The sequence below is a fragment of the Poromitra crassiceps genome, assembly GCF_964638095.1.
Source record: "Poromitra crassiceps genome assembly, chromosome: 22".
NCBI lineage: Eukaryota > Metazoa > Chordata > Actinopteri > Beryciformes > Melamphaidae > Poromitra > Poromitra crassiceps.
Genome location: NC_139647.1, coordinates 1,181,948 through 1,195,633, shown reverse-complemented (window position 1 = coordinate 1,195,633; position 13,686 = coordinate 1,181,948). Strand labels below are relative to the sequence as shown.

The window sequence follows — 13,686 nt, the reverse complement described above, 5'->3', positions numbered from 1 at the left end:
CCCTCCGCAGCGCAGGCGTTGACTTCATATCCTCCCGCAGCTGGCCGTGCTTCCTGCCTTTGCTGAGGGAGGGACGGAGCTGACGGCTGGGAGGACGAGAGGAGAGCCAGGAAAGCTTTTTGGGACGACATTAGAGAGGGAAAGGCCCGGGCTTCCACCGTCCGTCGGGAGAAGAAAACACCTGGTTTCTGTCACTGCTGGATCTGTCACCCAATCGGCCCTGAAATGTCGACCAGTCGTCAGCTTAGCGAGAGCAGGGCCATCCCGACCCGGACGGTGTTGATCAACGACACAACGCAGCTACCTCATGACTACTGTACAACCCCCGGAGGCACTTTATTCTCTACCACTCCGGGAGGTGAGGCGGTCTCCTGTCTCCTTTACCATGTTCACAACGTCATATGCGATGCATGCTTTATGGCGGCTTTGTGTGATCTGTAAACCTTGTTATGTTGCTGTCAGTGTGTGGGGGGGCCTAGGCAGCCTGTCAAGACTGAGCAAAACAAAAACAATACCTTGCCCCGCCCCCTGCCTTCCCTGGCGGACACGTGATTGGTTGGTTTACAGCGCAGTGATTCGGATCAATATGCATTGTTAGCCTATAGCAAAAAATTATGTTTAGAATGGAAATGTTTGCCCTGACAAATATAAATGTGGCAAATAGCTTCGTAAGGCTTATATCAAAAGAGTTATACGTACAGCTTATTGTAATTCATGATTCATTACAGTGCATAAAGTCTTTACAAAAATACCTATAGTGAATTTTACAATGATACACAAAGCACAGCAAAACTGTAACATGTCTATTAGTCATTATAGGAATATTATTAATTATATTAATAATGTTATATTATTATATATATTATATTATATAATTATTATTATTCAAGCCATAAAACCAGACCTTCAAATCTGCCCACTCCACTGAGTTTTAACTTTAAATGTAACTACAGTCAAACCTCAACTCAGTGGAGTGGGAGGCTGATGTTTGACAGACGGGGATATTATAGTGTCTCTTCTTTGATTAGGGACTTTCACTGATCAAAGTTGCATTTAAAACAGTTGTCTGTTGTACTGCATAATTGTCACATGACCTAGCCTATTCTTCTTATGTTTCATATTTATAACGTTTATAAGCTGACATTTGCTTGCGGACACTATTATGACTTGAACCTGGATCCTCTGGGTGATCCTCTGGTTGGTATCCCTACTCACTATACACAAACCAAATGTCTGTCTGCTGTTAACAGGAACCCGGATCATCTATGACCGTAAGTTCCTGTTGGACAGGCGTAATTCTCCTATTGCCCAGACCCCCCCAGCCCACCTGCCTGTGATCCCTGGGGTGACCAGCCAAAACGTGCTGCGCGAAAACAGGAAGAATGAAGCCAACAAGCACATCAACAACCACGATGGCAAGCCAGGAACCGGTAAGAACAACTACTGGAACAGAATTGAAATTTCATGAAATTTAACCCATTGATACCTGATGCAGCATTTGTGTGTGTATCCCTTTAAGACCGCGAACCGCATCACGCGGTTCACGGTCTTAAAGGGATACACACACAAATGAGGGATATACACGCAAATGCTGCATCAGGTATCCATGGGTTAATTCAACAAAATTATTATTTTTTCTTCTTTTTACTTACTGCATATCTGAGATTATATGTAGTATATACAGTATGTAGTTATACAGTATCAATAATGAATAATAATGTTAAAGGGAACCTTTCAGGTGGTTGATGCATAACATGCAATCATAATCCATACATTATGGGTGACATTCTGATTCCAATTCCAGCAAACTGAATTGGAATTTTCCATGCATTCTCAATTCGGTTCATGAATGGCCTCAACCCTGACACAGATCGACTAACCCACCATACTGCTTATGTAGCTCTGCATGTTTCTATGACGCACGCACAGTATAGTAGTCAGCAGAGCTGTATACTAGAAGAGTTCCGACATCTCCATTCACTCCAATGGACAATTTTTTTTCCCAGGAAGTAAGGTCCTGGAACTCTTGAGTAAAAAAAAGCAGCACTGTCGAGTTGCAGCAAAATAGACAGTTTGTGTTGTACTTTGAAAGGGGTTCTCATCCCTTGAATCAAATTGTACATTATCAGCTTTATTTTAGCATGCAAAAGTAGCGCGAGACCCATTCCTGGCTGTTCATTGGCTAATGAGTCTCGCATTTTGGTCCTCCGCTGACGCCACTCTCTCTCTAGAGCAGTGGTTCTCAACTGGTCTAACCTCACGACCCACATTTTTCCTTAGTCATTAAGTCGCGACCCAATTGTTGTTGGTTTTTGTTATGCTTTTTAAACCAGTTTAAACTGGTGATGCTCGCAGCTAGCATGACATGTTTGGTACCAATGTATGCCTTATGCCTTCTAGTTTCAGAGGATAGCATATCTGGCTTTAAACTTAGCTTGCTACGGCCTCTGAAAGACAACAATGTCGGCCGTGGATGCCAGCATCCTCAAGGAGTAGACACTTTTTTTTCATGCACACATCCGCGACCCACACACTTTGCACTTTGCCAGGGGGGTCCGCGAAAAGTTTGCAAGTAAATTTTTTTTTTTTTTTTTTTTTTTAATTAAAAAATAAAATGCTACATGTTACTTATTCCTTCTCAAACTACTTCCTACATGGTGCTAGTCTATCAAAATATATTGGCTGTCATTGATTGTGTTGCATAGTGGTTTTCTGTACTGTTGACAAATTGTGATATTGTAAGTCGCTTTGGACAAAACAAAAGTGTCTGCTAAATGACGTAATGTAAATGTAATGTAATAAAAAAAAAAATATATATATATCTTTTTTTTATATATATATCTTTTTGGCCAAAAGATATGGCATATTCATCTGATGCATCCGTCAGATTCCAGCCCTCACACCGCTCCCTAGATTCACCCCTTCACTAGTGCTGGATGCCTCGCCCCTCCACCACTACATGTAGTCAATAGTCGTGCGTCCCATTCAAGACTTTTTTCGTCCCTGGCACCGACATGGTGGAACGAACTCCCTCCCTCGGTCAAAAATATATATATATTTTTTTGCAAAATCTTCATAGTTCAACGAAAATAGTTTATGCTTTAAATCTAAAATGGTTCATGGATTACATTCTAATAACAAACCTATCAAATTAAAAGTCAAGCACGTTACCGTGGAAACAATTAAGCTTAGGCCAAAATCACAAATCAGAATGAGGGGGTCCCCGCCGGTATATTTTCTATCTTGTAAGGGGTCCTTGGCTGAAAAACATTTGAGAACCTCTGCTCTAGAGGACATAGTAGTCAGTATAGTCAGTCGACCTTCCCTGCTCACAGACGCACCCTCTTTTGATCTGAATGTAAAGATTCCAAATACTAACAGCTGTGATACAGCAACAGCCAAGCCTGTTCCTGTTCCAGACATGTCTCAACGCCATGTTGTTGTTTTGTGTTGAAGGCGATGACGCCCAGTTTGAGATGGACATCTAACATCCTGGAACCGCACCAGCAGAAGCAAATAACCTGGCATTCACGTGCCAGTGGCTTGGCTTGTAGAAACGAATGTTGTGTGAGCCCTCATGGCGGCCATCTTCTTTAGCTCTCTGTCTCGCTGCTGAATGTGATGTGTGTAAACCATGGGGATACAGTCTTATCATAAAGTACGGTGTGGCCAACTCTGGGAACTAGTTAGGGAACTACAGTAGGTATGGTTTGAATAGTTTCCATGGTTACCAGTAGCCGTACAAATCAACTACACAACAAGGGAGATCGGGCCTGATTTCTCTGTGCCCGCACACACTTTACAATTCATAGATTGCAGTGCTCATCTCTAAGCTGTGGTCATCATCACTCTGTCCGGTCAGTATCCTTACCAGAGCACGCTGTCAAACCAATAACACTCCAAGGCTATATTCAGTTGGCCGAGGAAAACGATATTTTTCAGTACTGGCCTCAAAACACTCTTTGGTATTGAAGACCCTCTTGAACACGTTATTATTATTTAAATGGAATGATCTGCTTTTAGAACTACTGTACTTGACAACACAATCTATTATCAGTTCTTTGGTCTGTTTAGTTTCCAGTGAAGGTATGTAAAGGGACGCTCTCTGTGTTGTTTTTATTTTCAAATTAGCTGAAGATTTCATCATGCCATTCCTATATTCTATTTTCCATCGCCAACACAAGACTGTCAGTTTCCAATTTTCAGAGGGAAAAATAGGTTTAAAAACAAGTTACCCTGTGACTTTTAGGCCCGTGATATAACTGTTTCAAAAATCTGCAAATGAATAATTTAATAAGGTTATTAAAACAAACACACTATTATGTAAGGGAAATGATACAGTGGGCTACATATGAGCTTTTCATTTAGAATTTAATTTTAAGAATAAACGTGCATCAAGTCACTATTGTGACCTTGCTGTAGCAATTTCATTCACACATTTCTCTACTGCCAAGAAATGTTTCTAAACTTTTCCTCTAGATTTGATGGTTACCTTGATATCGATGGTTTGGTGTATTGGCAAGAGCTTTGTGTTGATGACTGATTAAAACAAAAAGGAAAACTAAGCAAAGAGGTCAAACTTGGTGACCTGACCTCTGTCAGGTGTTCTAGAAAATTCAGACCACGTTAACAATGTGGAAATGGTTAGATCCCAATAGTAACTTTTGGGTGAAATACACGTTTTGTTTTCTAACTTGAAATTATCCAGGTCTTTTATATGTATTTTATTTTTGAATACATTTTAACAGAATTTAAGAGGGCTGTTTTCATGAATTGGTGACTAGTTGGAAATCATCTGCCACATTGCACTTATACACACAGACTCTTCTTATTAAGTCAAGGACTCGTTTGGGTGTAAAACCCATCAATCCTTTTGATGTCCCCAGACAGTGTCCTTAATCCACCTTACATTATCTTATTCTCCCCATGCCCCTTGCCTTACATTACTTTACATACAATGCAGTAACTAAAACTAGGTTCCTTGTCATCAATTTATACTTTCCAACAGATATTTTTTTATTTTTCACTGTAACATTCAACTGCATAGCAGTTGAGAAAAATAATTACTTATTTTTTTAATGGTTCATTACATATTTCCTTTCGCAAGCATCTGTGGAATTTTGGCTCTCTGAAGTGTGATGGCTTTACATGTCATTATTTGGGATGGTGAAGTTGAGAAATGCGTTATGCTCAGTTAGCGCCATCACCTTTCTGAGTTTTCCTTGCCACAGTCGTAGTTCTATCTGCTGATTGTACTCTGCAAATAAATCACAATGAGATATTCTTCAGTTCATTCACTATATGAGTTTGTTTTATTGCATGATTGGAATCACTGAATGGGAGAAATGATGTCTATCAAAGATTTCTCTTTCCTTTATTGGCGTGGTAATTAACTGGCCATGTTTGGTGATAAATCTGTTGAGGATTTTGCTTGCTCACCAATTTTGCATTGCACTTTTTTTCTCTTTTCTTGGAGGTGGGCGTCTAGAAAAATATATTTGTATTATGACATCGAAATTCATATTGCAGGTTAATTTTCAAGTTAGTTTGGTTTGACATTGAGGGCTTAACATTGTACGTTGCAGAGAGATTTGAAACCAACTTACTTTCGGTTCTGATTTTAATTCACTTTATTTTCAATGAAATGCCAATGCCAGTGGACACTGTTGCAGGAAGATCAATAAAGTTCCTTAACAAAGACAATACAATGTTTTGGTTTTCAATGTCCAAGTGTGTTTATCAAGATTTGATGTTACTTACACAACTCTGATGCTTATATTGAAATGACTAACAGGAATCTGTAATATCTATCTATCTATCTATCTATCTATCTATCTATCTATCTATCTATCTATCTATCTATCTATCTATCTATCTATCTATCTATCTGCACAGAATTGTTTTTACCTGCACAGAATTGTTTTTACATCTCATGAGTGACATCCAGTGGACAGGAGGAGAATTACTCTATTGCTCAAACAGTGGATTGAGTTTGAATTTCCCACATGCAAAGCTCAAATTTTTTCCACATCCAGTCGCCTTTGCCCTTTGCCTTTGTGTTTTACCATGGCTGTGTAAAGATATTTTAAGAGGTTTTAAAACATTTAACTAATTTTAAAAGGTGGCGGTGCATGTTTGGAAGATAATAATTTACAATAGAAAGATGAACACAATATTGTATTTACGTAGCCACATTTTAAACTATTTTCCCCAGTTCCCGGAGTTTCTTTCACATTTTACATCAGGCAGGACAGAGGCGCCCACTCCATTCTGTGCAGGCATTTCTTCGGGCGCCTGCAGGCCCTTCCTCCTTTTCTACGTCCCTGAGCGAGGCAACCGCTAAGATGGTGAGTTGTGGTAAAACTTACCAGTAAAATCCATCCATTATCAAGGCCATCCATTCATCAACATACATTTCATACCTCCCCAAGTATTAATTAAAGTCGGCGTTATAGTTGCATCTCAATATTGAAATGGTAACAAATGATATTAGCCGATTATGAGGGATAACTTTGCCCATCCAAATGCTATCCCGACTGGTCTGTCATCGGTTCGTTTCAACATGCAGTATTTATGTTGTTAAGCGTGTGTTTCATTTTCACTACGCTTTATTATTTCATTATGTTTAATCCCTATCGGAACAGTCTGCCTCGCACTATCCTGCAGCAGGCATACTGCAGTTAGCAAGTGGTTGTTTAGCTAGTCAACAGTCGGGAAAGTTGTCCTAGCCTTGGTTGGCTAACGTTAGCATACATGGCAGGTGGAGGCCCTCGTTTAGTGAAGTGTTTACTGCACTGCTCAGCGTTTTAGGTTGACAGACAGGTTGTCAAATAAACACTTTGAGCATTGTCGACCCCCTGTTTGAAGTTCCATGGAGGCTGTTAAATGAAGCAAACTTGGTAGCTATGTTTGCTAGTCAGTCATCTCAGCCAATTAGCTAGCTAGGTAGCTAACACTGAAGAGACTTGACATTTTAGTAAAAGGTGAGACTGAAGATGTAAGTCAACCTTGCTTGAGCCTGCTTAGGTGTTTGACAGATACGTGATAGTCCAAAAATATGCATGTCAGTTGAATAAGACTAATTTGCCAATAGGTGAGTGAACTGTCTTGAGCCTCATCTTCCACCCTCTCTCTTCTCAGAACGACACGGTGACAGTCAGGACCCGGAAGTTTATGACGAACCGGCTGCTTCAGAGGAAGCAAATGGTAAGGTTTGAAAACCTGCAATGGTTTCATGTTGAATGTCACCTGGTGATGCAAGGATAATATTACTCACTGCCCTGTCCTCTCTGCAGGTCGTTGATGTCCTGCATCCAGGCAAGGCCACAGTCCCCAAGACTGAAATCAGGGAGAAGCTCGCCAAAATGTACAAGACCACTCCCGATGTGGTGTTCGTCTTTGGCTTCAGGACTCAGTTTGGTGGTGGCAAGACGACAGGCTTTGCCATGGTCTACGACTCCCTAGACTACGCCAAGAAGAACGAGCCCAAGCACAGACTGGCCAGGGTGAGTAATAAGCTAGAACTTCACGAGAAGGAAACGTGGTTGAAAATGTGTGCGCAGTACATGGTTATTGTGAAGCGCTCTCCAGGCGGCATTAGTTTTACCAGGGTCAGTCTGGTGATTCGTAACGTCTTCCTCAAGACCACGTGGATTTTATCCAGTCGATACAAACATCAGTAATGTTTTTATGACGGTAAGACTCCCATGATGTCGAATTGTTGTTCCTGCCGGGAATCAAACTCGGCTCTCTTGATTGAGAGTGTCCTTGCTGCACAGTGCACCACTTTCCCCTACGTGACCCAGAGAGTGGTGAAGAGAGTGGCCGAATGACGACGGTCTGCTGTCGTGGGGATAAACATTTCAACTGGAATTATGTACTGGATTTTATTTTAATTTAATTCTATAATAACTCGGTCCCAAAAAACAAACCAACACAAAAATGTATCCACTGCAGGTTACCTAGGCGACCAGCCACCTATTTGAGCTAAGAAACCCTACGAGAGAGAGAGCACAACAGCCAATGGCGCAGCTCAGCGATCAGCAAATCGCTGTATCCTTTTAGCCTAAGCAGAGAGTGATTCTGTAGTGTGGATAGGAAGAAAGTATATCTAAATAAATAGGTGCATTTTGAGATGATGGCGTGCTCAAACTCCGATTCCGGGTGGGCTAAATCCAAGCACTTTTAAAGACCTCTTCACTTTCAAGTGTGATTATTTCTTCTTAAATCCAAGCACTTTCAAGTGCTTTCCAGACCTGTGGCAAACCTGAACTTCATGTGCTAATTACTATTCTTTTAAAGTGCCCCCACATTTTTTAGACTGACTTTCTGCAGCATCTGATCCACAATGGTGATGATTTCATGTCGGAGTTAGGGTGTTAAGTGTGTAACTGTCGGCCAATGAGAGGAAATGAGTGTCTAATCTGACTCAGTTGTGTCTACTAATTTGAGATTGGAAGAAATTGTAGTGACCTTCAGCCGCAAAGTTCATCTACAGCCAATCAAAGAACTTGTCTCTGTATGAATGCTTACAAAGAACAGAAACAGGTTCTGAAAGGACAAGGATTAAAAAGCTAACTCAGAACAGCTTCTGGTGGTGATGACCAGTGTGACAGTGACAAATGCTGGGGCGGTGGTAGATTTCCTGCCTACCAACGCAAGGGTCGCCGGTTCGATCCCCCGTGTTACCTCTGGCTTGTTCGGGTCTCCATACAGGCACGTTTGGCCGTGTCTGCGGGTGGAAAGCCGGATTAAGGTCGCTGCACTAGTGCCTCTGGGCGGTCGAGGCGCCTCCAGTCTGCATGTCAACGTTTCCTCGGGCGAGATACTGAACTGAACCCCACATTGCTCCCGATGGCTGTGCCAGCACCTTGTGTGGCAGCTTGATTGTAAAGATTGTAGATTGTAAAGCGCTATATAAATGCAGTCCTATTTACCAAATGCCATTATCTGTATCTGTGTTCCTTCAGCACGGTCTGTATGAAAAGAAGAAGTCCTCCAGGAAACAGCGCAAAGAACGCAAGAACCGGATGAAGAAAGTCCGAGGGACCAAGAAGGCCAGCGTGGGCGCAGCTGGCAAAAAGGTAACGTGACTGAGTGATGTTTTATTGTTTTATATACTCTTTGTGCCAAGAGAGAACAGTCTGACCACATCCTTATAGCCTCTGCTCTGAATAAGAATAATCCTGTCATAAGATGCTGGAGGGCCCTAGAATTAAATTTCCTCTGCATTATATAGCCCATTGTCTTTGCTTATGAGAGCAGATTAGGGAAGGCATCATTAAATTGACTCCTTATGATTTTAATATTTATTGCTCACTTAATTCTTTGTCCTAGCCTGTTACTCTTGCTTTTACACAACTCTTCTGTTTTAATTTCCTTTTGTCATCTTTCCAATCCTCTTATCACTTGTTCTTCGGGAACTGTAGAAGGTAAATGTTGTCCATAAATAGACTAACTGCAGTGTGCAGATAATCCAGGAGTGATAGTCCTAGCTAACTCCCTCCTTCACATCCCCCCACCCATTTGACAACCAAACCTAACGTGTTTTGTCCCACCAGTTAATATTTAGTTGGTCATTCGTACCCCTAACACTACTTTGAATTAGTGTGAACTGTACACCAGTGATTCATTTGAACAGTACACTAATAGTGTTGTAGGCCCTATTTGGGAAAACGAATGGTACTGTCAAGATAGCCTACAGGCAGGGATAAGCAACCATGTGCCATGGAGTGCCAAGAGTATAGTAGTTTTTATTCAATTAAAGACTAAGGGGCACTTTACACGAGGACGGTTTCCTATGGAAACGGGGAATTATTTTATCGTTAGTGCCTCCCGTTAAGACGGCGACGGCGAATTCGCGCTTAGGAAACGACACATTTTGAAACCACCCTCTAGAGTGGAATTGTTGGTGACGCTTCCCGCTTCCCGCTCCATGTAATCGGTTAGAAACGATAGTCTTCCCAGAAACTCTGACGTGCCTGCACACGCAACACACGCTTGGCAACATTCAGAATTTAGCTACACTGCGGCCGTCTTCAGTTACATGTTCATAACGAGCGTTACTGCTGCTGTGAGGAGCCGATGGCTGTACCCGGTCGGCATTTAACGTTAGGCAAGCACATCGACAGTGTTTTCTCACTGCAGCCTACACAGTAGACAGTGTCAGCACAGCCAGCGCTCCCGATCCTCGCTGCTCGTTAAAGATTTCCAAATAGGCTTATTCTGATAAACTGGTCACATCTATGTAACGTTCTCACCCGAAGAATATTACAACTTTAAAACAGTTTGGTTTTTTTTAGCTTGGAAACAGCTTTTTGGCAAGTCTAAAAATGACTACGGTAGCTGTAATCTACTTCCGTGTCTAAAACCCAGAAAGACGATTACGAAATGACGTCATGCAGAAGCGTCCGTGGAGTGACGAGCAACGCCCCGTTGACCATCACAATGCCACCTAGCGACCTGGCATGTACATTATGGCGTTTTAAAAATTCAACAGCGCTCATGTAAACAGGGAGAAGGTGTGAAGGAAACGCTATTGTGTCGTTTCTTCCAGAGACTGTCCTCGTGTAAAGGGCCCCTCAACCAGCTGATTTAACTAATTAGCCTAGAAAGGGGGCTGAAATCACCTGTTGTACTTATTGAAAGGCAAAGTTGCATATTTCTAGACCCTCTGTTAGGGTCATATGATTTCTGCAAAATGGAAAAAATTGACGGAATCATGGAATTTGGTAATAAAAATGGAATCAACTGTAAAACATGGAATATTGCAGAATTTTCCATAATTTGGGTGAAATTGATAAAAGTAGGCCTAATTATCAAAATAAGAAGTAGATCTGATTATCGTAGTAACCTAAATGATTTCATAATTGTAAAATAGGCCTAGAGAAATGATTCAGTTTTCGATTGGGGTGTTTTGAGAGGGGGGTCGGCCTTGCGTGGGACCCTTACTGCACCTCACAACTTAGTTTTCACCTTGAGAAACATGTCGAAGAGGCTGTCTGAGAGAGCCAAGTTGTCAAAAAAGAAAAAGAAAAAAAATATTGCTTCTAAATTAAATTAAAATGGAAAAAACAGAATTCAGAAAAAAAATAACAGCATTTGGGGAAAAAATAAAACCGATTTCATATGGCTCTACCCTCTGTGGCACATGTCTCGACCTGTCTTGACCTACAGTCACCTAGAAAGTAGGGCTGGCACGGATCACGGTACGGATCAGCCCCCACGGTTCGGAACGAGGTTCGGAACATCCATGGTCCGCGGACCCCCCCCCTTCGTTTCATTTAACGTTTAACGTTAGTGTATGAGAACGCCTGCAGCGCAGCCAGACACAGACAGGCATCATCATGGCAAGCACAAGTGAGCTTCCTCGACCCTTCTCCCTGCTGAAAAAGCACAGGAATGCGAGCAGCATGTTGCGGGCTGCACAAGATAACGAGAGCCACAACACACACACGCGCACACTTTTCACAAACACATTATCACCGGACGGTGAAATGTTGCCTTTTGGACACATAAGAACAAAACAACACGTGGGGCCACCCGAGTAGCTTTCCAGACTCACCCGGTCTGTACCAATGGTCTGTACCACCCGTGTCAAGTGACTGCAGTTAGCAAGTAACAGCCAGGAAGTTATGCATAGCAGCGCCACACTGAAACAGAAAGTTGGGTTGTTCTGCCTTCAGAGTAAAAGCGTAAATTGTGTCACTTATGAGAAAAAAATATTTTTGAGCTGTGCAGGACAACAAATGGTTAGAGAAGTATAATAGTATTTAAAAATTGAATCTAAAATCTAATTTTGAGAGAAAAAATTGGAGATTTTTTTTTTTGCTTATCCGAAAAATCCGTGATCCGTGGCTCAAAATCCGTCACGCGATCCGATCCGTGGGTTTTCTGATCCGTGCCAGCCCTACTAGAAAGGATCTCTGAAGAGACAACCCAAAGGTGGTCTGGCTCCTTCACGTTCAGCTCAAGCGGCTTGTGAAACATCTGTTGTACAATCATGTCTACCATGGTTGGATTGGCCCAAGTCCACAGGTGGAAGGTGGCCTGTGGTGTACAGTCATTCACTAAGATGAAGTCACACATATCTTCTATCCATCTTTCAATTTGCAGTCAGTTAACATTACTTTCTTCCATCTTTTGCTTTTGCTTCCCATGGAATTCTTTTGCAGAAATGAGGTGTCAGTTTCAGGTATACGAGCAGAACTAGCGTGGTGTGCCACTGTGTTGCACATCAAATGCTAATAAATAGACCCAGAGCTAGCAGTGCATGTCTCATCCTCACCACTCCTTGAACCTGCGCTTTCCCTTTACCATGTCTAGATTCAAAGTCCCCAATAACGTTCCCCTGTAGCCCTGCTCCTTTGTCCCCACTCTAACTCCTAATAGCTGTTCTCCACTGAGCGTGGCCCACGCTGGCGTAGATGATTTAAACACAAGCTCAATTACTCTCAATTAAAAATACGCTGTTTTTCGGCCCAACCCTGATAACTTCCCAAGTTGCCCGGCACTTAAAACCTCTCGTTAAAGAAAAGCAGAACTGACGCGTAACATGTTAACTCGGTTTTCAAGTGTCCAGTCAGTGTGAGGCAACTGAACTAAATTGCCTGCCAACGAGTGAATTTCTCACTGAAATATCGGAATAGTTTCCGTCATCACTGTTTAGTGTTTCCTTGATGGACAATCTTACCATAGTTGTCATGCATCAAGCTGTGATGTTGGCGCTAAAATATTACCATTACCAGTATTTGTCTGGGTTAAAACTTTTTCATTATTTTTTAAGAAATGTTGATTGTGTGCTGTTGTCCTAACTGTCTTTCTCGTCTCCTTTATAGTGAGCCCAGAAAATCGGGGATGGTCTTCGTGCTCAAAATGTTCATGTTCAGGATTGTTATCAAATAAATTTGGAAAAAAATGGAAAAATGATCTATTCTTCCTTGGTTTTATTCACTTGATCATCAAACTCCTTACAGTAGCGGTACTCAACTTGCGGCCCGGGGGCCAGATGCGGCCCGCGATAGGGTGCAGAGTGGCCCACTGACCATTATCTAATTCACAATGAAAACTTAACGTTCAATAAAGTTGGACTGAACTCAAGCTAAATTGTCAAATACTGCCGCCAGCTTGCCGCCCAGGCACTTATATGTACTTAACTTAACTTAACTATCCTGTGTGCACAAAATTGTCAGACTAAACTCTGGCTGACACCTCAAAAACGTACAAACCGCTACAGAAAAATGTATATTGTTTGTTTATTAACTGGCCCCTGGACTCCTGTCATTTTGCAGAAGTGGCCCCCGGGCAAAGCAAGTTGAGTATCCCTGCCTTACAGTATGTATGCATATTTTCACATTAGCTCAGTTGGTGTCACTATAGAACGGTGCAATATCATCATATCATCGCAGCCTCCGACACACAGCAGCCCGCACCCCCTGTACAGAGCGGCCGGAGCTAGACCCTTCTCGAACGGTGTGGTAGCAAACAGGCAGCCTGCATGGCTTTCACATTGGCGTATATGCATTCATAAAGGTATTAAGGGTTGTTTTTTTATTACAAAGTAACATTTGGATATATATTTTTATTTATTTAGAACTTTAGAATTTCTCTCATTCCATTTCCAGATGCAAACCCAAACTGGGTACACGTGCAAACCCAAACTGGGGCTAGAGTGACATCTGGTGGCCT

The 13,686-nt window shown here is 42.0% G+C and overlaps 2 protein-coding genes across 3 annotated transcripts; both read left to right on the top strand.

The window, feature by feature from the left end:
* The first annotated feature begins 48 nt into the window (after positions 1-48).
* On the top strand, positions 49-5,697 carry eif4ebp2 (eukaryotic translation initiation factor 4E binding protein 2). The gene is made up of 3 exons (XM_083658379.1): positions 49-358; positions 1,251-1,430; positions 3,457-5,697. The coding sequence occupies exons 1-3, from the start codon at positions 226-228 to the stop codon at positions 3,486-3,488; spliced, it is 345 nt and encodes a 114-aa protein (XP_083514505.1). The 5' UTR covers positions 49-225; the 3' UTR covers positions 3,489-5,697.
* A 601-nt stretch (positions 5,698-6,298) lies between these two features.
* rps24 (ribosomal protein S24) lies at positions 6,299-12,927 on the top strand (the record flags this gene model as incomplete). 2 transcript variants are annotated; one of them, XM_083658366.1, is made up of 5 exons in its annotated part: positions 6,299-6,347; positions 7,141-7,206; positions 7,296-7,505; positions 8,970-9,083; positions 12,837-12,927. In XM_083658366.1, the coding sequence occupies exons 1-5, from the start codon at positions 6,345-6,347 to the stop codon at positions 12,837-12,839; spliced, it is 396 nt and encodes a 131-aa protein (XP_083514492.1). In that variant the 5' UTR covers positions 6,299-6,344. The 2 variants fall into 2 exon arrangements, with proteins under 2 accessions (XP_083514492.1, XP_083514491.1); XM_083658365.1 differs by lacking the exon at positions 12,837-12,927 and having other exon boundaries at positions 8,970-9,092.
* Positions 12,928-13,686: the final 759 nt, after the last annotated feature.

What these genes read in the sequence shown, in the direction of transcription:
- eif4ebp2 (XM_083658379.1), top strand. Translation starts at nt 226, where the DNA reads ATGTCGACCAGTCGTCAGCTTAGCGAGAGCAGGGCCATCCCGACCCGG. An exon ending in ATTCTCTACCACTCCGGGAG is followed by an intron (nt 359 to 1,250) that starts GTGAGGCGGTCT and finishes TGCTGTTAACAG; the next exon opens with GAACCCGGATCATCTATGAC. An exon ending in CGATGGCAAGCCAGGAACCG is followed by an intron (nt 1,431 to 3,456) that starts GTAAGAACAACT and finishes TTTGTGTTGAAG; the next exon opens with GCGATGACGCCCAGTTTGAG.